The sequence below is a fragment of the Pseudophryne corroboree genome, chromosome 2 (genome assembly GCF_028390025.1).
Source record: "Pseudophryne corroboree isolate aPseCor3 chromosome 2, aPseCor3.hap2, whole genome shotgun sequence".
Lineage (NCBI taxonomy): Eukaryota > Metazoa > Chordata > Amphibia > Anura > Myobatrachidae > Pseudophryne > Pseudophryne corroboree.
Genome location: NC_086445.1, coordinates 692,678,266 through 692,703,372, shown reverse-complemented (window position 1 = coordinate 692,703,372; position 25,107 = coordinate 692,678,266). Strand labels below are relative to the sequence as shown.

The 25,107-nt window shown below is 41.6% G+C and overlaps 1 protein-coding gene across 12 annotated transcripts in view; it reads left to right on the top strand.

Annotated features, from left to right (window-relative positions):
* NFASC (neurofascin) overlaps nt 1–25,107 on the top strand; it is a 185,827-nt gene that overhangs the window by 91,967 nt on the left and 68,753 nt on the right. For 9 of the 12 annotated variants that reach the window (XM_063955223.1, XM_063955231.1, XM_063955227.1 and 6 more), the window contains 9 exons: nt 1,359–1,543; nt 2,265–2,396; nt 7,098–7,241; nt 7,669–7,780; nt 8,198–8,364; nt 15,002–15,149; nt 16,295–16,419; nt 24,281–24,325; nt 24,830–24,931. In XM_063955223.1, coding sequence (XP_063811293.1) covers nt 1,359–1,543; nt 2,265–2,396; nt 7,098–7,241; nt 7,669–7,780; nt 8,198–8,364; nt 15,002–15,149; nt 16,295–16,419; nt 24,281–24,325; nt 24,830–24,931 — 1,160 coding nt within the window. The remainder of the gene's footprint in view (nt 1–1,358; nt 1,544–2,264; nt 2,397–7,097; nt 7,242–7,668; nt 7,781–8,197; nt 8,365–15,001; nt 15,150–16,294; nt 16,420–24,280; nt 24,326–24,829; nt 24,932–25,107) is intronic. The other 3 variants (XM_063955232.1, XM_063955230.1, XM_063955224.1) reach the window with 1 other exon arrangement.

Genomic DNA, 25,107 nt, shown 5'->3' with positions numbered 1-25,107 from the left:
CTGTGCACCAAGGAAGAGGGACCCCTGATCCTGTTGAGCAGCACTAACGCTATTTGCTGCCTACTTTCTGCCTGTGTATCAGTCTCTAGGTGAGGAATCCGTATACTTCTGGTTTTGGACTTCCAGTTTCCTGACCTGCGTTCCAATTGCATTCCATTGTAATCACAGTGTTATGACGCGTTTCCCCACCTTGTAGCACATCAGTTTCATAAGAGGGTGCGTTTAGATGTACAATGTCACTCCTATATACATCCAGAGATAAAATTAAATGATACACTAATTGGCTTGTGCAGTTAACTCATAGCCTATAATACATTGTTGTAAGGTCCCTGTGATAAACGCAAGCATCTACATGAATAGTAATACTTTCATGGATAAATTTGCATCACATAATTAACATACAAACCTAAGACCAACACCATGGTCCCTAGCAGTACTTAAAACTTTCGAATTGTATAATATATATTCAACGTGCTTTCTTACTTAATGAAAAAAAAAGAAGAATATATATATATATATATATATATATATATATATATATATAGTCGGTCTGGCACTCCACCTGATGAATATCTGCCACTGGTGCCGTCCGTGGTAGTAGGTATTTGGAAAGAAATTGACGCCACTCAAATGGTCTTTGTTCAATGGAAAAATATATTATCAAAAATACTTAAGGATAACTCTGAGTTATCTTTATGTATTTTTGATAATATATCTTTCCATTGAACAAAGACCATTTGAGTGCCGCCGATTTCTTACTATATATATATATATATATATATATAAATATATATGGTAGGACCCGGCACTTTCCATATAAATAATATCAGTCAATATAGTAATTTTGTGCGTACCAGAAAGATGATGGATTCAAACATGTAGTGTTGTCTTTGATTCCTGGTGATCCTTTCTCCGTGTCACAAAGGGGTTTGGTGCATGGAATACAAAGAAAAATGGACAACAATAGTAAAATACTGCAATAAGGTGCTTAGTACGTGCTCTGACGATCTGATATAATCAGTGATTTCTTGTGCACATAGGGTTAAGTAGCACCAATTGTGAAAGGAATATATTAAAATAGATGTGCCCACATCCTATAGATAATGATATAATAATACCATCAGAACGTAACTTCTTTTCATGTGGCGGGATCTTTAGTTTTACTTTCGTGTGAGTCAGTCATTATTGTAATTGAAAGGGGAAAAAGTGGAGGGGATAAAGTTTGTATATGCTCTGTGTGTAATCATTTCTTCAGCAGGCAAACATTACATATTTGAAATTCATTATTTGATGCTAAGGAATTGAATATGAACTACATGTGTTTCCACTTCCAATCATTTTGTGATTGTGTTCTGCAGACCAACTCCGGAAATAATGTGGTACAAGAAGGGAGGGGAGCTCCCCAGTCAGAAACTGAAGTTTGAGAATTTCAACAAGACTCTACGCATTACGCCCGTGTCTGAAGAAGACAGTGGAGAGTATTTTTGCCAGGCATCCAACAGGATGGGCAGCATCAGGCACACCATTTCAGTTCGGGTGAAGGGTAGGACCACAGTCTTAGACTACTTTGGTATTTTTGAACAAGACAAACTCACAGTGATTGTGCAGTTTAGTTGTCTCTTGATATGTCATTTATATTACTCTCACACATCATCATATTACAATTTCATTCACGAGGCATCTATTGATATATTTGAAATGTTTCAACTGGATAATGCATAATAGTGCTATTTAATCAGAGCTTTCACTACTAGAAAACAACCTAAATGTGACTGTAGTGTTGTGTATACTACAGCTGGGTACACACTAGACATTATGTTGTTCGATCCAGCGGATCGGACTGACATATCGAGTACATTGTCTAGTGTGTATCTGCTATGTCACTGACGATGCATGCTCACACGCGTCATCAGCGTCATCCTCTGTCAGCCCTGCATGTGAGGCCAATGGAAGACATCGTATGCAGGGCCGACGGAAGACATGCTGCCGAATGCAGCATGGCCGTTGCTGCCGGCATCGGCAAGTGTGTATGCACTTGCCAATGCTGCTCCCCCTTGCGCCGGGTTCTGTCGCCTGTGGTGTTGCTGGGTACACACATCGTGTAGCGTGTACCCAACTTAAGAGTACCATGAATGGTACAGACACGCAGTGAACATATACTAGATTTACCAATCTTACTGTTTTTCAGCATGATGTCTTCTCTAATGTAGATAGACAGACATAAAAATGCATAATTATTTCTCACATTTGTTTTGACATATTAGCTGCTCCTTATTGGTTAGATGAGCCCAGGAACCTGATCTTAGCCCCAGGAGAAAATGGTCGATTGGTTTGTCGTGCCAATGGAAATCCTAAGCCTACGATTCAATGGCTGATAAATGGAGATGCCATCCCAGGTATGCACATACTGTACACATCGAAACACAGAGGGATGGCCTTTGTAACAATTTTCTGGTTTTATTTCTTTATGTGTGACCAACCATTGGGGTGTGGCTATGACATGTGGAGAATATTGGGCTCGTCTGTAGATGCTTTGCTGCCATCAGCCATGAGTTCCCTGCTGAAAGGGTCATATTAGATGTGTCACAAGTAGAAGTTAAAAAATGCATAATTCAGATGCCAAGGGGTATATAGCCTTTAATGGAATGCAAAGATGATGGGTGTGAAGAGACAATATTTACATGTCACAACCTCTTCAGACTCCAGCAAATGATCTATGTAGACAACTAAATACGTATCTTGAGAAAATAATTATGCCTACTGGTAGTGTAGCTATTGTGTAGAAGATGGATGTGAGTAATTGACCTAGACAGGAAGACCAGTTAGAGTATGAGGTTTGGAGTAGAGGGTGAGAAACCTCATTGTAGATGGAGATATTTGCAGAAAATATTATTCAAGAAGGATTCATTCTGTAATGTTGAGAAGTCTTAAGCTATGATATCTTAATGCACGTATATTAAAAAGAATAACAATGTAAAAATGCACCTATTTCACTGGCAAGTATATTCCAAAGGGCAAATCGCCACACTTGGAATATCCTATATTTAAAACATCATTTCAAAGTATAGCCAACTATTTGTTGGTTTAAGCTTTGTGTTTTGATTAATCATAAGAGCAAGTAGACATCAGGATTTCATTAATATTAGAGATATCAGTTTTGTGTGTTTGTATTACATTGTTTGAAGTATGTTTAGAAATGCACTTTCAAATTAATGTCTAACCTTAAGAGCCTAAATGTATACTATTTTAGTCTTTTTGATGGAGGAAAAGTATTGTGTACTGTTGTTCACATCTAAAGTTGCAAATAAAGTTTTATACAGGGAGTTCAAAAGTCCCTCCTCAGTGACTGTGTGCTAAGCAGGTCTCCTCACTGAGAATATGTGCTAAGGAATATGACAACATAATTGTTTATAAACACTTTATTTACATGAAATAAGCTTGTGCTGCAGGGGCTCTGGTGGCTCGGGTTATGGTCGTTATGTCGACACAGCTTATGTCGACACTCATTAGGTCGACCACTGAAGGTCGACAATGCCATTAGGGCGACATACATTAGGTCGACATGGCCGTTAGGTCGACATGTACTAGGTCGACAGGTCAAAAGGTTGACATGAGTTTTTGCCATTTTTTCCCATTTTTTGGATTTTTTCATACTTAACGATCCACGTGGACTACGATTGGAACGGTAATCTGTGCCGAGTGAAGCGAGGCACCTCGCCCGAAGCATGGTGAGTGAATCGAGCCATGCGAGGGGACACAGTGCACTAATTTGGGTTCCCAAAAACAGTCAAAAACCTCATGTCGACCTTTTGACCTGTCGACCTAGTATATGTTGGCCTAACGCCCACGTCGACCTAGTACATGTTGACCTAACGCCCATGTCGACCTAATGGCAATGTCGACCTTCAGTGGTAATAGTGCTAATGAGTGTCAACCTAAGTTGGGTCGACCCAACGACCCGTACCTGGTGGCTCTATGATTCCCCACTGGCTTTGTCCCTCTCTAGCCTGCACATAGCTGCAGAAGAGATATGTAGCCAGAGACAGCGCTTACTGTGGATGGACTTTTTGAACTCCCTGTATATTATTCACGTTACTGCCCAATATGCTGCAATAGATGTAACACTAACTACAACACTGCTTTAGATGTAAAGTTAATTTAAAAAATTTTAAGATTGTAGTTAGATGATAAAATATTGATACTGAATTATACAGTATGAAGCTATATAAACCCTAGCTGCCTTACTAGCAGTTGTAATAGTAGCATTATGATTTTCCTGGATTTTTATCAGTAGAATATAACACATGTGCATTTACTAGAAACAGATTTAATAAATCTTGGTAGCTAGATCATAATCTGACCACAAATCCTGTCACTCTCACCAATCACAACATAATGGTCTGGTTCTGTTCTGGAAGATAATTGTGGTATGCTCAGAATGATAGTGATCATCAGCCGTATAGATTTAAATGCCCCTCCCCCCCCCATGTGATGTTTTTAAATTTAGATTATTATAAGGTGCTGAGATAATTGTGGGGCCACACATGCAGGCCTGGACTGGCCTGCAGGGGAAACCCCCGGTGGGCCCCACTACCTGAGGGCTCACCCCCTCCTCTAGGGATCAGGTTTCAGACTGTGCACTTAAATTGTACATTATACATATGTTAGGTTATCAGGACCAGATTAAGGTTTGTGAGGGGCTATAATGTGAAGGCACCCTCCAATAAAATAACCCCTTCCCCTTCCCACAACCCCCATTCCCACGCGCCACTTAGGTACTCACCTAAACATAGACCTCCCGCGCTTTCTTCCAACTGCATTTTGGATAGGGGCTGCCGCTGCTGATATAGTCCAGGGAAAAGTAGCTCCCGAGTCCCTTCATCAGCACGCATGCTCTACACTGCGCTGTATGCAGCCTGAGCCGCAGCAGCAGCCGCGGTACCAATTGCAGGGTCAGATTATCCTGTGCAGGGCCCTCATTATACTGCACAGGACTATGGTGTATTTTCTAGAGTGCATTGCTATAATTACTCTGGTCTGCAATTTATTAAGCAGCCCAGACCATGCATGCTCAGATGATTAGCCAAGCCTGTTTGTTGGCTAGCCGCACCGCCTCTAGAGGCTGGCCAGACACCTAAGCATGGGCCCCTACCACTGTATTCCCCAAGTGGGCCCTTTATGCCCCAGTCTGACACAGCACACAAGTTGTAATGAATGCAGCTGCAAAATATACAGCAGTGTTGTTGATATTACATTGTCTCTATACAGATATGTCCTTATACATCTTTGCTACAGTCGTGCCAAGAAGCTACTCTTGGCACGCCAGTGTACAGTGCACACGAGCCCCTGTCCCCCGAGTATACTTATCTTGTTCTGATAGGCGTGTCCCTCCTCCTTTGAAAGCATAAACTCTGCCACTGTGCCAGAGCCTTCCTGGATATCACTGGGAAGATGGTGCTGCGCAGGAGGAGGGACAAGGTAAGATTTGGGTCTGGGGGGGGCACACTGCTCAGAGGAGGGGCCCACTGCACATGGTCCCCCTCAGGCGTATATACAACCCTGCATAATGTATGTGACAAGAGGAACAAATGTCAGAGTGATCCATACAGATTCCTTATAATAGGAGAAAAGCTAGCAGCACTGCTTAGTGTAAGCACCATCATGACAATGTCGCTAGGTACTTTTGAATAAAAGAAGCTGTAACAAATGTATGAACAATTGATGGCAGGCAAGACTGCTGTTTAGTGACCTCTTGTGGCTAAATTGTAAAACAAATTCAAATTCAGATTCTCATTGAGCTAAGACAAAGAGAAATCACAGTTCAGATCGGGTGACACAAAAGTGATGGTCTCCATTTAATTCATATGGTTCTGGCTGCGCAGACTAAAAAAGCATAAAAGCTTTTAAAAGAAATATCTTTTAAATATTTCATATTGTTTTAAAACAGCCCTATTCAATATAAGACTTTCTGTTTAGTGTCTCTTTATTTTGGTACAAGTGTAGCTTCCCCTTTCCATGGTTAACATGTTGTTAGAATATATATTGAGATTATATGTAAGATAATACGTGATCTTGCCTTCCATGTTTATGAGAGTGCATCTATGGGATGTGGTCATATGACCGGCGGTCGGTATCCCGGCAGTCAGGATGCCGACGCTGGGATCCCGGCCGCTGGCAATGCTGACGGTTGGCATTCCAACACACAGGGACTATTGCCACTTGTGGGTGTCCACGACCTAGGCCACTGCGAGGTGTGCATAGCGAGCCCGCAAGGAACTCCATTGTGCTCGCACCCCCGCTGGTATTCTTGCGGCCGGGATCCCAGGGTCAGTATGCTGACCCCCGGATCCCGACCGCCGGCTTTACATTTTATTTTTTTCATGCTAAAATTGATCTCAGCACAATGGCCCTCATTCCGAATTGTTCGCTCGTTGCCGAGTTTTGCTATATTGCGATTAGTCGCTTATTGCGCATGGGCAAAGTTCGCAGAGCGCATGCGCTTAGTTATTTTACTCAAAACTTAGGTATTTTACTCACGGCATAACAAGGATTTTTCATCGTTCTGGTGATCGGAGTGTGATTGACAGGAAGTGGGTGTTTCTGGGCGGAAACTGGCCGTTTTATGGGAGTGTGCGAAAAAACACTGGCGTTTCTGGGAAAAACGCGGGAGTGTCTGAAGAAACGGGGGAGTGTCTGGGCGAACGCTGGGTGTGTTTGTGACGTCAAACCAGGAACGAAACTGACTGAACTGATCGCAATGTAGGAGTAAGTCTGGAGCTACTCAGAAACTGCTAAGAATTTTCTATTCGCAAATCTGCTAATCTTTCGTCCGCAATTCTGCTAAGCTAAGATACACTCCCAGAGGGCGGCGGCCTAGCGTGTGCAATGCTGCTAAAAGCAGCTAGCGAGCGAACAACTCGGAATGAGGGCCAATATTTGACATTTGAAGCTTTGCATTATCATCAGCTTTCAGCTGCGATATGTGGCATCTCAACCTGAGGAGTGGTTGGATATTACCTGGGCTAGCACTAGTGAAGAAATATTGTTTGCATTGATCAGATGCACACAACAATCTTTTTTTCCTTTATGTTATATAGCAGGAGCTCCAAACCCCAACTTTGAGGTCGCTGGTGACACCATCATCTTCCGTGAAGTGCAGAGTGGTAACAGTGCAGTGTTTCAGTGCAATGCCTCCAACACTCATGGCTATCTGCTGGCTAATGCCTTCATCAGCATCCTTGGTAAATCTTCCCAATGATGAGAATCTTCATCATCATCATCAACTTTAACAGTTTTATATAGCACAAAAACATCATATTGACATAGCACTGTCTTAATTTATCACATTTGTCTTTCATCTTCTTACATCTATATCACCTCTATACTTATTTCTCTGTACGTCTCTACATTCCCATCCCTCAGTTCTTATATTATTCTGTTTCTCTGTCTAGTGTCTGCATCAGACACCTGTGATACCTCCAATGCACTTCACCATAAATGTATTCATTTAGTCCCTCTCCTATGTATTTTTTTTCTTGTTATATGCCCATTGTTTACCTCCTGCAAATATGTATATTGAAGAGCAGACAATTACCTAAAAAGTTGCGCTGGCCACCTATTTGTACCAGTGTCTGAAGTCTTTACTGTTGTTTTTGTGTGTTACCACAGATGTTGCCTCACGGGTCCTGGGTCCTCGCAATCAGCTAATAAGAGTTATTGAATACAACAGAACTCAGCTGGACTGCCCATACTTTGGCTCTCCTATTCCCACACTTCGTTGGTAAGGATTGATTCTGCTGGCATGTCACCAGCATATTGTGGTGAACTCTAGCTTGTATGTAATTATATGCAATTCTCCTGCTATCTACAGGAATATATCACCATCTTTGTTCCAGTTATTTATTACTGAAATTGTTATTATTCAGTGACAGGACAGATGTGGGAGCAAATGTAGTTCTCTTTTTGACTTGCTATGAGATCAGATCCAAAATATATGTCAGTGGTTCCCATACACTGTTCTTAAGGCATCCTAACAACCCAAGTTTTAAGGATAGCCATGGCTGATCACATATGGTTAAATGTGCTCAGTCATGGATAGCCTTAAAACCTGGACCATTAGAGTGCCTTGAGGACCAAGTTTGGGATCCACTGATATACATACAGTAGATGTTTCATTCCTGTCCATTTGCACTTACAGGTTTAAGAATGGACAGGGCAGCAATTTGGACGGAGGAAATTACAGAGTGCATGAGAACGGCACGCTGGAGATCAATGTTGTGCGGAAGGAGGATCAAGGCAAATACACCTGTGTTGCTACCAACATCCTTGGCAATGCTGAAAATACTGTGCGTCTAGAAGTTAAAGGTATAAGAGACACAAAATAGATAGCCATGACTTACATTCTCATCCACAAATCACGTCACTTCATTTCTCAGGTATCCTTCATACACCTCAAATATTTCTTCCTCTTTAAAGTCTCTGTCTCTCTTTCTCTCTCTCACTCTCTGGGGGTCATTCAGATCTGATCGCTGGGCTGCGATTTTTGCTGTCCTGCATTCAGATAGTCGCTGCCTGTAAGGGGAGTGTATTTTCGCTGTGCAAGTGTGCGATGCTATGTGTACGCTGAGCTGCTAAAATTCAGTGTGTGCAGTCTCTGCGCAGCCCAGGACTTACTCTTCCAGTGCGCTCACATCAAGCTGATCGGGGGCCGGATATGACATCAGACACCCTCCCTGAAAACGCTTGGGCATGCCTGTGTTTTTCCAGACACTCCCTGTAAACGCTCAGTTGCCACCCACAAATGGCCTCCTCCTGTCAATCACCTTGCAAACGCCTGTACAAACTGATTTTTTTGCACCATCCCGTCGCTGACCGGCGATGACTGCTCTTGTTGTCCGACGCGCGTGCGCATTGTGGTGCATGTGCAGTTAGGACCTGATGGCCCGCTGTGTGAAAAGGCACAGCAGCGATCAGATCTGAATCACTCCCCCTCTATCTCTGTCCCTTCATATCTTGCCCATCTATTCTTCAAACTTACTACCATTGTTTTTTGCTAAGTAATATTGCAGTAAACCACCTACTGTACATGGCAACCCTTAAAAAAGATGTCCACTTTAGGACAGCACCTTAACAGTGCCTAGCCACACCATACAGCTGTCAGGTTCAGTGCCTTTGCTGCCACACGATATAGTTCCTCCTCTTCCTGACTTCCGTATGTCACTGAGGGTGACAACATATTGTGCCATTTGTCGTTCTGCACACTCACCCAGCTCTTTGTACTGGAAGTGCCTGGACAAGTGCTGCATCACTCACACATTACAGAGGACACAACACCGCTGTTTTAAAATTCTAGCACAGTCCAAATCCCCTTATGGTAATGGCATGTGTCCAAGTGGACCTAATTACGATTTTGCAAGGCTGCCATTACTTAGGGTCAAGGGACGTCCAACAGTGGACATACCATTTAAGTCCATGAATTTCTGATTGGTAATTCAGAGCATTTTTTGAAAATCACTAGGTTACACAGAAAAAAATAATGTCATATTGAAAATCACTTATAATGTACATACTCTGTTGCTTCCCACATAATTAGAATCATGTGTAATAGTAGGAAGAGAAAGCAGCATAGAATACCTATCCCCCTAAAACTCCTTGTGTAGAAAGACTGTTCTGTAAATACACAAAATAATGAAGGGAATATAACATATGAAAGATTTATTGCAATGTCTGCAAAAATAAAGTAGCACATATAAAAAGATATTAAAACAATTGAAAATATGATTAGTTTTCCTCAAGGATAATATCCCTAGCAACATATACTGTATACGAACCAATGAAAGATGTCAGGATAATGAGCTAGGATCCAAGCAGTTGTGATGTTGGGCCTGATTTAGCGGTGGACGTAATCAGGGCCAGTGCAAGGTCTCTGTGCACCCTAGGCAAAGTTTCAGCCTAGTGCCCCCTAACTTGCAATCCCGCGCCACCACCACTACTACCTACCGTAGGGGAGATGCAGGTGGCCACTAGGTGGGCTTGGGTGATTTGCATCATTATATATATACAGAGAAAAGGGACAACACTCAAGGACTTTTAAATTGATAAAAAGTATATTGTAAACAAAGTCACAAGATTTTGTTCACAATTTACTTTCACTTTAAAAGTCTTTGAGTGCCATCTATTCTTTATATACTGTATAATAATGTATATGGGGTCTGGTGGGATATTTAAATGGAGTTGGGTTTGGGATGCTGACATTCAGAATACCAACAGTGGCATCCCGTCCACCATAATACCGATATTTTGAATACAATTACTTGAAGTTACCCAACCCTAACTCTCCCTCCCCACAGCCTAACCCTAACTCTCCCTCCCCACAGCCTAACCCACCCCGGCATACTAACATTCAGGATGCCGGATGTTGGGATTCCAGCGACAGCATTCTGACATGTGTTGAGATTCCGGTGCCGGTATTATGAACGCCAACATCCCGTTAATTGTATGTGTATACATACATGTATATGCACATACATATATTTGTATGCTCCTTATTGTGTTCCATTCGCCCATCTGTAAGATCATTACTAACCCGCCTACAGAGACATCCTTCAGTTTTTTGCCAGATTAATTCAGTGGTGCCCTCCAGTGGCCTGCGCCCCTAGGCAACTGCCTAAAGCTGCCTAATGGTAGAGCCGGCCCTGGATGCAATGCCGTTGTTTGTGGAGTTGCGCAATTTTTTTTGTATATCGCATGCATCAGAGTTGCATTTTGCACACACTGAGATTGGTTACTGACGGAAGCCGCAGTGAGAATTTATACACAGTGATTGACAGTCAGTGTGCATTTATGGGTGGTAATTGAGGGGTGGAGCTATTGAGAGGCAGACGTGTAGTGAGCCCAGGGCCATTGTTGTGACGGACATTCTGAGCACCCATGGGGCTGCTCTAAAGACTGATGGTGAGACCGATGGTGACTCTTAATATGGATGCAGTGGACTATAGATTCCGCCATAGGGCTTCCCTGTACAAATACCAGGGACTGCAGCATTAACATATTATCATAGTGCCGCTACGTACAGAGATGCAGCCATGACGGGAACTGCGTCACGGCTGCATGAGACACATTGTGTGAAATATTGCTGTATATTATTAGTTAGGACTGTCTCTGTACAACAATTTGTATTGTTGAGGAAGCAATTGTTGTCTTCTACCTAATTTATCCATGAATATTCTGCGCATGACAAACTATTAAGTCCACCCTGTTTGGGGCCCAGCGGTATAGGGCAGGTGTCTTCTGCTTAGCATATAGATACAACCTCTGAGAAAGGGAGTAAGTAAGGTTAATGAGCCTTTTATATAGTTTCTAAAAGCATAGAAAAGGGCAGTGCTAGAAACAAATGTAGCAAGGCAAATAGCAGCTGCAGGAAATGTACAATCAGAACTCTCAAGGTCAGGCAAACGGTTCAGGTGTTCAGAGCTGATCTGCAGCTTCTCGTGTTGTTCCCAATGCCTAGGCAATATTAAGGGGCTGATTCGGAGTCAGACGCAGATGCTGCCACTGCTGAGTATTTTGACACTTTCGTGTCTTCTGCTAATGCTGCATCTGATATTTGCTGCATCTGATACAAAACTGAGATGTCCACTTGCAGCGTCCTGAAACTCTGCCTAAGAGCGTCTGTAAATGCACAATTGACACTTTCACCATCCCTATGGCAGGTGCTGTATCTACATGTGAGTATTGCCTGCTGTGTGTGCGGTTCAGAATTTTTGGACATGCCCACATCCCTTTGTTACCTTCCAGGTATACCCACTAAAATCCACAGACCCTGCTTCCGATTCTGTTCTGCGTCTCCAAGCGGATACAGTCTGTAAACATGAGCAGTACATCTCAGCAGGGCTGTATTAACCCATGGCTGGGCCCCTAGGCTTTCATGTATTTTGGGTTGGCACTTCAATCTTTCAACCCATTACAGCTAACATTTGGGAAGCAGAGCATATGCCATCATCTACAGTTTCAGTATTTACGCAGACACGTCTAATACCCAGTTGAAATTAAGTTTGCTGACCTCTTTTTTTCAAAGCACAATCTTTCTTTGTTTTATTTTTTATTTTTAAATAGCTGAAGTGCCCTGCTGCGATGCTGGGTGTATAGTGCCTTTAACCATTGGAGCACTAGGGTGCAGGTAACAGTACCTCAGCAAAAACATTTTTACAGGCCCCTAGTCCCTGCGGGGCCCTGAGGCTCCAGCCTAGTCAGCCTTATGGAAATTATGGCACTGGATCCCGGACGCATGTGCTAACTTTCTACATGTGCCAACTGCACGCAGAAGGGACTAATGGTAGCCATCGAACAATGATGGCTAACAGCCATCGATGGTTGCTACTGATGGTCAATGGTTTTGCCATCTGTTGTGGATAACTGATGGTTTTCCAAAAATAAATGGCAGATAGGGTGACAATGGGGGTTTTGTTCCCAATGAAGAGGGGCATGGAGCTTACTATGTCCGCATAATTAAACTCTGCATAATTAAACTCTTGATCTGATATGCCCACAGCCCACCATGCTCCCAAACCGTGCTGGCCATCGATGAGTGCAAGCCATCAATTGTTCAGTCAATGGTTTCATGTCATCAATATTTATCACCAATGGCACCATTGATGATTTGCCCACCGATGGTAATCCCAACTAGTAGCTGATTCTTATTCGGGAACAAGGCAAAAATCAAAGCAAGTAAGTTTGCATCTTCGCAAAACCATGTTGCACAGCACATAGGGCAGATTTAAAATGTGCAATGAGATTTAAATGTGAGAGGGGCATGTCCAAACTCAAATGTAATTTGCAGTTTAAAAATAAAGCTACATATGTGGACTACATGCAAAAGCCGGCAGTATTTACTCTGCATGCAGAAAAATGGAATGTGTGTTGCACTCCTTGCTACAACATGGGCTGCCCCAGGTGCAAAGTTACTGTTATTTTTACTTTACTCCCAACTCAGAATCAGACCCTTAGTGTTCACCTGGAAAGCCTTGGGCTTGATTCAGAGCCACACACAAATCGCATGCTTATTCATGTAGTGATCATTTGCAACTGCGCATGCGGACATGTACTGTAAATGAAAGTGGCTGTATTCATAGATGCACTGGCATAAGCAGCCCGTCCTCTTCGCTCTGCCAATGCACGCCGCCTCTCCTGCCGACTGATTACTTCCTCCCACTCCTACCTTCAAGGATTTCTCACGTGTTGCTCCCTTTCTCTGGAATTCCCTACCTCTCCCCCTCAGACTCTCCACCTCTCTACAAAAATGTGAAAAGGCTCTCAAGACCCACTTCTTCACCGAACCCAGCCAAATCTCATCCTAACCCTCTGTTCCACGCTCTCTATGTACCCCATCTCTGCCACCCCTGTCTGTCTGCATCTCCCTTTTAGAATGTAAGCTCTCACGAGCAGGGCCCTCAACCATCATGTGCTTATCCTTCTCTTACTTAAATATCCTTGACGGTACCTAATCCCACATTTTCTGCCACCGTGATACTTATGTCATTGCCATCTGCTGATGCATCTATGTTTATTTACCCTGTACTTGTCCTATATTGTCTTCAACTGTAAGTTACTGGTTTCCTGTTTTGATTTTTCATTTATGTACTATGTAATTGGGCGCTGCGGATCCCTTGTGGCGCAATATAAATAAAGGATAATAATAATAATAGACAGATTTACAAATTACACCTGCCATAGGACTGCTGCAAGTTTTGATGGTGCGCCCAGTGGTGGTGTCTAAGGATGTACCAATGTGCATTACTGTGTGTATGTACAGATGCTGAAAGTTGTTGATTTAGTCCTTGGGCATTGAGATATTGGGATCAAGTGGCTAAATCATGGGAGCATTTATCTTAATATCTGCCCAAACCTGATTCCAAACATCAAGAACACAAGGACATTCCCATAAGAAAGAGCAAGCAACCATAGTTGCGAAACTCACATTTAGGACAGTCAGCAATAGTGTGTACATTTTCAGTGAATAGAAGTGGGCGTGATACACTCTGTATAACACATAATTTTGAATCTACTGATATCTAACACATGGAGTGTTTTTTTAATGGACACCAATTCTGCCCTCACTCTTCATCAGTAAAGATACCTAAATCAGTGTCATTTATCATCTCTGATAAATATATAACATCATTGGTTCTGTTTCTATGTGGAGCTCTGGCATCTTATTGAACAAGTGTTTTAATAGCAGGCTGCACTCATTAAAAAATTCATATAATAGAATGTTTAATGCAAGTAAGGAATATAATTCTTTCTTTCAAGCGATGCTTGCTCAAACCATTAATTACTGTAGCTTTATTTTAAGGGATCAATACAAGTGCTTGCAAAGGGTGCGATGTGGTACAACGTTTCTGTGCCAGCAACGTCGCTCGATCTTGCACACTTCGTGGGCTTGTATCAACCCGAATTTGCACAAAATTGCTCGGACCCTATGGTGCAGCAAGCACTTTTAGCCAAGTTCAGGCGGCCGTAAAGTCCGACCACTGCTGCAATGACTCGCACCCTTGAGATCATCGTGGTTAATTGGATTGACCCCCAAGTGTTGTCATTTATAATGACCTCTTAGAGGGAATTCAATTAGCCCCGATAATTTTTTTTGCAATTTTTTTCACTGTTTCACAGTTTTTTTTATCATTCTACTCAATTATCCTCCATTTTTTGCACCAGAAAACAATATCTATTTTTAGGTGGAAAAACACATAGAATCTTTATGTTTTTTGCAGCTCGCTTCATGAAAATGGGCTATTGTTCAGGGATTTTTTTTTTTGGAGCCTGCTGAAGTAAGGAAAATTACTGCTGCAGTTGAATTCCCTCCTTACTGCTAGTTATTTACAGAAAGGGTTTAAGGTTTCTGAGCAGTCAGTAGCTAGCAGAGGTTCTGCTGTGCTCCTTGTGGGTCTTGAAGCATGGATTTCAAATTTATATGGATTTTGTTCCAATCATCTTTCATTGTTAGAGCCTACCCGCATTATTAAGGGTCCAGAGGATCAGATTGCTAGACGAGGCTCCAGTGTGCGCCTGGACTGTCGTATCAGGAGTGACCCATCACTCAGACTGACTGTCACTTGGATGAAGGATGATAATCAATTATACATAAGTAGCAGGTGAGTGTTTGTGAAATGATAACAGTGTGGAAAGGACAGACATTTCCACCATTACATTCTCTACTTCCTTTATTTCAGGCTTCTGCATGTGACTAGTGGGCACCAAAACTTGGATTTTGCAGACTTCTTATTATCATGTCTTGATGAGCCTGTAGATTATATAGAATCTTACAAAACGTGCGTGTATATATATATATATATATATATATATATATATAAAATCCCAAAAGCAGAGATGGCACTCAGAGGCTTGAATGTATAAATGCAGAAAGCTGTATTGAGTTCAACGTTTCGGGGTGCAACCCCCTTTCTCAAGAATACATACAGCACAAACAGATACTTTATAGAATAAAAAACACGCAAGAAAGAACAGCGCTAGCACTTTTACACTAAAAAATTATTGATTTAATATCACATATTAAGGTACATCTTATATATCCATACCATGTAAAAACAATTACCATATATATCAATTATACTCTATATCCTGCAGGATTAATTCCGCTTAATATACCGAGCCAGAGAAAACCATTCCTCACTGATTATATGTATACGTATACAGTTGAATATTAAAGCTATATATTACTTCCTTATATGCTTTTAACAGTAACCCATAACCGCGTGAATGTTGTCACTCAATATAATTGTCCAGCTAGTGATTATATTTCCTCAGTTGTTATAATGAATAGTTGTCCGGTCAGTTTAACACACCTGGATTCTTTATGCAGGTTACAGTTTTTTTGGCAAACGCATACAGCCAACAAATTATGCTTTCCAGATAAATTTCCTCACACCACCAAGTTTTCAACCAGTGTGAGCTATACTTAATCTAGTTCGTGATTATGGCTTTTTGTAGAGAATATTAGCTGTGCATATATTCAGCTTTGTGCACATCACATTAATACCTCTCCCGGCTGTCGCTTCCATAAACAGCCTTATCCGGAGTCCACTGCCTGGTGGATAGCAGGTATAATCTCAGATGTTGTCCGCAAGTGCAGGTGTCTCTGGCCGGCCAGTAGTAGAATGAAGATATCTCACAAGACTCTTTCACAGTGCATCCGACAAACGCGTTTCCCCGCTTGAATATACAGCTCAGCGGCTTCCTCAGTGTCTTTATAGAATACTTATTAACACTTTATTTACAGGATGAAGAAAGAAGATGATGCCCTCACAATATTCGGAGTAGCAGAGAAGGACCAGGGATCATACACGTGTGTGGCCAAAACAGAGCTAGATCAGGACTTTGCTAAAGCCTATCTCACCATCCAGGGTAATTACATTGCCCACCACTTTCGGGATGTCTGTTGTCTGTTTTTTCAAGGCAGGATGGGGAGGGGGGACTAATGGTTCCACCATACATAGCAGGAATGGTTTAAAAGCAAAAGTGTAATCTATACCAGATATTACAAAGATTAGTAGACACTGATTGAATGATTGTTCTTGCTCCATCGGCAGCCATGCACATGTCTGTAATTTGTGTTTTGCCCTTATTTGCTTACCTCCACCCGATATCGGGCATTATTAATGAACATTCAGCATATGTCCCACATGTTGCAGCTACTTCACATCTTGCTTCTTATCGATTCTATTAAATAGTGCATTTCTCCGTCTGTCAGCCATTAATAGATCTGAGTCCTAAACCATAGAAACCTTAGATTTTCTATTATTTTACATTAAATTCTCAGCATCGCATTGAATAGAAACAGTATATGTTATATTAAAGTCTTCTCTAAACTTTCTGTCGTCCAAACACATATTGCATTGAAGGAGTCATTTGGTATGTAATATATTTTCATAACAAATTGTACTTTTATCATTCTTCATTGCTGTTGTGGAAAGTAAACAACACAGTTATTGCCCCCAAGTTTTTTTCATTTTGATCTAGCTCTTAATTTCCGTAGTGCCACTTCTATATACTGTAGTTAATTATTAGTAGCGATTTAAAGCTGGGTATCTGCAAAGTTCCATGTCTAATGTCCTGTATGCTTAGTTACTCTAATTCTACATTCAATGACAAGGGACTAGGGTATAAATGCCAGTGTGTATGGTGTTTAAGTGGAGCATTAGGTACTATGAACGTTTTAAATATCCCAGGGAAGACTAGCGGATATGCAGCATAATACCTTGGCACTGCAGGGTATAGTGGGTCATTTCTCTGCTAGTTGTAATACTATAGCACCGCTGGGTATCGTGTTGGTATCTGTAGTTTAATCATATCTTGATTAATGTTAAAGTAACATATACTGATAAGTAATAACATTAGATATTTGCTTTATCCCCAAGTTGTTTTGAATTACAAAATTCCAATTCTCAGTACTTCTATAACTCACCTTTGTTTTGCACCAAGAGGGTCCACTCAACACACTTCAAATTGCATGCTTACTCTCTGATTTTGGGAGCATGGTTTTGCCTTGTAAATGATTGCCACTTTAAAAAAGGTCCAAGTTTAGCCGGTGACCCGCACCTCTGGCCAACTCGTACAACATTACATCAGGCCCAAGAAGTGCATTTAGGGGACCAGGTAGGTAAAAGAAATTCAATAGGTGTACATAAAAATTCGACCTCTTACCACTGCGCCATTTGGCCTAAATAATAATGAGGGTGCATCGGAACAACCTTTTTTACATGAGAAACTTTTGTGTATTTTATGCTTTTTCTTTGCATTAGGCAAAGTGTGCCTAGTAATGGCTGACACTGCCGAAGTTCAACAATAATGTGTGTTCCACCACTGAAAGCTCAGAACTGGTGTAAAAGTGTTTTTGCAGTGTGAAAATTGCTCCCGGCATGGAGCAGCACTAGAGAAGAGATGTCTCCTCTCCACCCATTAATCTAATTTTAATAATCACCAAAATAAAACCTATTTTTTTTCACTGCTCTGTAGAGGCACAGCAGTGACTCTTAAGGTGTGTACACACGGTGCGATATGCACTTAACTTTCCTTACGATTTTTACTATATAGGTCCTGCGGGATCGCCATCGCAAGACAAAATAGACTGTGCAGGCAGCCCAACGTTGACTATATTGGCGGGACCAGACTCCGACCCCGTTGAATAGTCAATGTCGGGCTGCATGACGCATCACGCCATGTGTACACAGCATTACTCTGGACTGAGCCGGGAATGCCATGCATCCTCCCAGTGACTCATATTGGCCAATGCTAACTTTGCTCCTCTATAGATTCTTGCTGCTCAAACACTACAGAAACAATCAAAAAGATTCACTGCGCCATGGGACCTCACGTGTTCTGAATATAAAAAAAACTCTTTGTTTGCTCCTTATTGGCAGCAAGAGACTTACTTGCATAATATAACAAAGGCTTATTCTGTCACATCTAAAAGCAATAAATATTAAAAACTAGCATGCAAACTTTCATAGTAATAAATAGCAAGGGACTGCTCCTATAGATTGGTAAATATACCATAGTACTGCTTAAGTGTCATTAATATAAATTTGCTTATAGATAAATAGAGTAGTGTAAAAGCACTGGGAAGCTGTCAATGTGAGTTCAGGTAATAATTCCTGCACTTAAGTTGAACGTAAAACTCAGTTTGAACATCTCAAGCCAAAGCCTGCAAGGAAGGTATAATAAAATTGAATTAATACCTGTTTCAAGTGAACAAAGATTTAATTAGCACAACACTACAACTTCTCTCAAAGAAGTGAACTGGCTGTGCTGGCTTCTAACAATGGTAGCCAGTATGCTGTTCTTGCAGGTCCTTGGCCCTTAACCGGCAATGCTGCCTACGATCTGCAGTGATCTTACTTGTTCGGCTGCATGCAGTCCTCAAGTGTAGATACATAGGGGTCACCTTATACGGCTTGTGAATGGTGCACTTACTCGGTTGGTCCCAGTGTAAAAAGTAGGGATGACCATCGATTATTTGAAATCATTGATGGCCTATGACCGATGGTGACTACTTTTACTATTGATGGGGGAGAACCAAATGGTTTCCCACCATCAATGATACAGAGCTACCAATTTATTTTTTTCTCTGAGGTGTAGGCACACGGAACCTAGCTCCGCCCCTGACACCCACAAAGCCTCATATCTGGGCTCTTATTGGCCTGCAGCTCATTGAACACTAAAGCAGGCGTGACCATCGGTGTGTGAAACCATCAATGGTTCCTTTACAGATGCTTTCACACCATCGAGTTTATCCATAAATGGCACCATCGATGGTGACCATCAATGGATAACCCACCGATTGCCATCCCTAGTAGAAAGCCTCCTCCAGCGTGACAGGTGGTATACACATGCTTCCGCAAGTCTCTGTGGGGTAGGCTGGTACAATGACATCAACGTGTTTCGTCCCCTTAGAGCCAGAGGCTTTCTCAAGACTGCTCAAAAACTTCCTCTATGGAACAAATTAGCTCTGTAATTGTGCACTTTATATATAATATTTTCTGTATTTTTTCCTTATTGTACATTAGTTTCTAGTGTGTACAGTTACAGTATGTATGCCATAATGATGGTGGGCACTCTATGTATACAGCATCATTAGTTAGTGGTTACTCTAGTCTGTAAAGTCACTGTAAGTGGGGTCACTCGGTTTCACTGAGAATTATGTGCATGACTAATATGTAATACAGTACAAACAATTTAATGTTAATGTTCGGTCAGCACAGCAAGTGTCCGTAGCTCAGCATCAGAGAGATACAGCATCAGACAGACACGTCTTGTCACAAACTGACACATCACTTAGTGATTGGGCTGTATTATCTTACATACTACTAGAAAATACCTGAACTAAGTTCCTATATGATTTTGTACCAGTTGGTGAATTAACATGAAATGCTCTTATTAAATGGTATGAAAAGATAACAATGAGCTAATCAGAGAGATATGATTACTCTGAAGACTGGATGAGAAATATCAGCTACGATAATTATACAGTATATATTATACCATATATCACCCATTAACATGTGTCCACAGATATTTACAGATGTGTCCTCTTACATCCTTGCTGCAGTCACGTAAACAGCTCTTGAAGTTGCGCCATGCAGTGGCGGAACCCGGTTGAGTCCAGCTCCTTTTTTGCGTCTTAGATGCAAATTAATGTAATAGGACACACAAGCAGCTCTGCTGATTTAAAATGATATGCAGCATGTATATATACTGTGTGTAATTGCGGCTCTATCTGCATGCAAAATGCCACGTAACAGTGTTTTCCATAAAACACTGTAGCATAGCATTTTGTATGCAGATACAGTCGAAGTCACACACAGAATATTGTCATGGGCCACGACCCGTGTCTCCAGCAGCGCCTAGTCATTGTTAGGCATTCCACATTTCTCCACTCCCCGGCTGCCCGCTCCATGGCAACCGGGTCCATTGCAGAGTTCCTGTGTCTAGCCCCGTGTCAGCTGCATAATCTGTCACGTTTATCATCTGTTATTTCTGCCAATATTATACCTTGTCTATTTACTATTTAGTTACGTGTCTCCTCTGAACTCAATTTTCCCTGCGTATCTTCCATACACTTACTACCCATAGCTCCACCTGTTGTTTCAGAGTCTTCAGTTTTTTGTACTCTCATTTTCTTTAAATACTCTAGTTCATATTACATCAGCCTTGTCTTTGTCTGGGACACTCCCGTCTTTATATCTTTGGCTCTTCCGATTTTCCCTGGCACCGTAGTGTCATTCTCTTTTTCTTATCATCTCTATGCTACTCCTCTCCTCTTTTGGAACTTCCTTTCTATCGGCATTGATTCTGGTCGCTCAGTGTTAAGCTCGTACTGCAAGCAGTGGCATAAATCCTGGTGGCATCCCAGTACTGGTAGACACATCACGCCTTATGGGAAAAGCGTCTATTATAGGCTAGAAGACCTGCTGGTGAGTTATACGAGTCTTAACCCAGGGTGTACAGGGGTCAGTGCCCAGAAGATCTCTGAAGTATCCTCGGAAAGATTCCTCAGCCGTAATAAATATAGGTATGCTGCATAGCGTTTGCATCTAAGACAAATTTTTCACAGAAAAGATGCAAACAAAGATGCCCTGCGCTACCGAGTCATAGGGCATTCACGCGTTTTGTGTTTTGTAAAGCATGGACCAAAGATGTAAGAGCACACATCTGTAACTCTCGCTATGTAATAGATTATGAAGACACCTCTGTTAAGTTAATGTTGATTTTAATGTTTAACATTTCCTAGAATTTATTTTACTATTATGACTCATGTTACCTCTTTAAGAGTATAAAAAAAGGTCTAATTTATATATTGTGAGCGGAAACATAGGGTCTAGGTGATTAAATGTGGTGGGGCTTACACTGCCAAAGAGTGTGTGTCTGCTGCCTCCACTTATGCTTAAAATGGGTTTTCAGTATACAGTATTACATGAGAAATGATATTGCAGTCTTGCTAAGTCTTATGTTATATGATAAATACCACCAAAATGAAGGAGAAACATGCTTAACTGGGCCCTCATCTATGACATCACCACATACCCAACACCTTCCATGTCCAGTTCAGATGCTCCATTAAACAGCAAAGGGTTTTATGGGCAGCTGGACCAATAAAGAGTTTGCATGTAATTATTCAAATTATGTGCTATTGTAAAATGTGTGGCTTGTCATTTCTTTGTCCTTCTCAGATTCTGAAATTATTACTCTTTTGAAATTGAATGATACCCCATTGACACTGCTGAAATAACCTAGGTTATTGCTGGGAATCTAACCCGGGTAACGACCAGGGTTGAACACGGGAAGGAAGTGGGTAACGGGGCAGTGTAAACGGGTGACCTGGGTCAACCAACCCAGGGAGAGCCGGATCACTGATGCTTGGAGATGATGTCATCTCCAAGTTCCGGCAGAACAGTTAGCACTGCATCCGTGTGCAGTGTAAACAAGGCCAACCCGTGAATAACCCAGGTTGGAGACACGGTTTAAACAGGGTGTATCCCGGGTCTGACCTGGATCGGAACTGTGTTCCAAATCCTGGGTTGAACATGGGATTTTGGTGTGAAAGGGGTATTAAGACATTGACTGATTTATTTTTGCGAGTTTGTTGATACATTTAGGTTGTCACTGATTCAGAATTTCAAAAATGGACTTCAATTGATTTTATCGTGTCTTGTGATACAATTTGATATACCAGTATATGTTAGCAGTCGCACGTACAGTAATAGGTATTTCTTCTTTTGCTTACTAAGCATCTATTTCATTTATTAAGGTTAGGTGTGATAAATTCCCAAGTCTGCAGAGGAACTATCTTTTGGCGAGACAAATCTCCACTTATACATATGCAAAGTATACTTTACATGATTTTACATTCAGAGTATAACCATTACACCCAATATAACATATGAACCCCAAGTCTCTATTATTATTATTATTATTATTATTATTATTATTATTATTATAATATATGTTTTTTTTTCTAACACTATAACAACCCTTACCAAAACTGGGGCTCTTGCTGAGTTGGGCATTTACCCAATAATTTAGTTTATAATATGCAAATTTGTGCACAGCATATGCCCACAAAAAAACCCAAAACACATTAGCCTACATCTAACACACTTCCTACTGCATATTGGGTCACAGACATTAAGGGTGATGTACATGATTACAACTGAGGCATACTGGCATGGGGATGAAGATGTCAGTAGCCATAAAACTTGCGGGTCTTAGAGGACTGATGCAAATTCACTGAAAATTCACTGATGATGATATGGAGGAGGATGAGGATGATAATTGCCAGAACTAGCTGCTTCTGAAGTGGTTGATTGTGGATTGAACCCTGAAGCTGATAGGTGCTTCCTTCATTATTTTTATCTATAGTATATGCTTTTGTGTATGTACAGTATGTAACTTAGTATTAATTCTTTGCTACTTTCTTTACTACTGAAAAAGGAAGGATATACCTGTGGTATTAAGGAGGTTTTTTTTTAGGTGAAATCAAACCCAAAGCCCAAATTCATTTCTCACCTAAGTATTTTTTTGTGTTTATGACGTGTCTGGGTGTAAAGCTGGGTAAACACCTCTGCGATCCCCGGCTGATTGGGTAAAGCACTCCCAATCAGCCAGGCTCTGTGTGTACCCAGCTGCGACCCCTACGATCTCCTGTGAGGCGGGGGTGGCAGTGGGGTAAAGCGGCTCCCCTATGGGGATCAGGAGATCGCATGTGCAGAAGATAAGGTGCGACCTCCCGGTACCAATCGTTGCTGGAGCATTATAACACTCCTGCATCGGTACAGAGTACACACCTATACAATCAACGGCCGTTAATCCAATATCAGGAGACCTGGGCCTACAATTGTATAGGTGTGTACCCAGTTTAAGTGCATCTGATGTACGACTGACGCTTTGTAAAACCATGCTACTGGCTCCACATACTAATGTGAATAAACTATTTTTTACATGTCTTCTTAGAGATTTTTGGATTCATCATCAGTCCTTTTGTTTGATTTCCAGGATTTTTTTTTTTTTTTTTAATTAAATAAGCCTTAACAGTTCTCTAATTTCTCTTGGAGAAAATATAAAAGCAAAAGAAACCCTTAAAGTGGTATCCAATTACCTGTTGTCAATTACCACAGGTAATTTTATCAACAGGGGCTATCAAATTAGCTAAATAAATTGGCGCTTATCACCGATTATGCGAGGCAATCAAAGCATAATCCGTGATAAGTGACCCTTAGACCCGCTGTAAGTTCCGTGAATATACATAGGTCCGTGGCTTTTCGCGGGACCTATGTAGTTTCACACAAAAAAATCGGTGTTTTTCGCACTACCTAATTGGATAGGGGTGATTAAAAAAACCACAAAAAACACCCATTTTCGCAGCCGGGTACTATCACGGGTAGTTGGATACCCCACTTAGAGCACAACTTGTTTACATGCAGTTATATTAATCCTGACATTCTGCAAACGGGTATGAGAACCCATGAGAGGGATCTTTGACCAAGGCCATTCCTTATAGTTAACTGCTGACCCAGAAAGAAATACATACAAATATAATTTCAGGTGTTAATTTCAACATTAATGTTGGCTCTTACCCTTGCAGCTAATATTCTTATCTCTAAGTCACCAGCTACCGTTTATGAGTGACCAAACATTGGCTTTGGCCCAGTTCTTATTTCTAACATACCATTAACCCTGTAACCTGTAACATTTCCCTATTCCTTTGCAGAAACGTCCTCCTCACCCACTAGCCGACTGACATCAGTACAAAGAGGTAACCACTCCCACTAATAATCCTATCCTGACAGCTGTAACATTACTTATCACTGTTGGTTCAAACATGCAGTGTAGTGCTTACTCATAACTCCTGGTGGGGTGGGGCAGTTGGGAGACCTCTCTTACCGTCTATTCACCGTGAGAGAGGGATTGGGAGCATGGGCAGCAGCTCACAGAGCCCACATCGGCCCCCTAGCTGCGAGGCCATGACCCCTAATTTTGAGGCACGTGTCAGTGTCCACCCTCCCAACTTTAGAAAGTAGCTACATGTTATGTTCTTGGTTTGTAAGAGGGCTTAGTTGAAGTCGCGGAAACACTGCAGTAACGGAGAGTGGCACACTTGTTGCTGCCTGAGTAAGTGCAGTCATTATGGCTTAATACTTGATATCCTGTGTGTCATACATAAGGCCAGCTACTGAAGTAGTGTTGCAGGTGGAAGCCCTGATATATTACATGCTATACTATGATGCTGTTTACTCAATTTTATACATTCATTGTGTAGATAAACCAGACCCTCCCATGGACTTGGAGCTAACTGACCTTGCGGAGAGAAGTGTCCGTCTCACCTGGATTCCAGGTGACGATAATAACAGTCCAATAACAGGTGAATGACCTTTCTGCTGTGTCTGTTAATTGTTTCTCTAGTGGAGTTTTTTCAAAATTGTCTTTTATGATATATGTTCCTCATAGACGTATCGGCAGTTGTGTACATTGTTATAATGCAGCAGTCTGAATGAGCCCTTCTTTGTCACAATGGATTCTTTGTTCTTCTCACCCCAC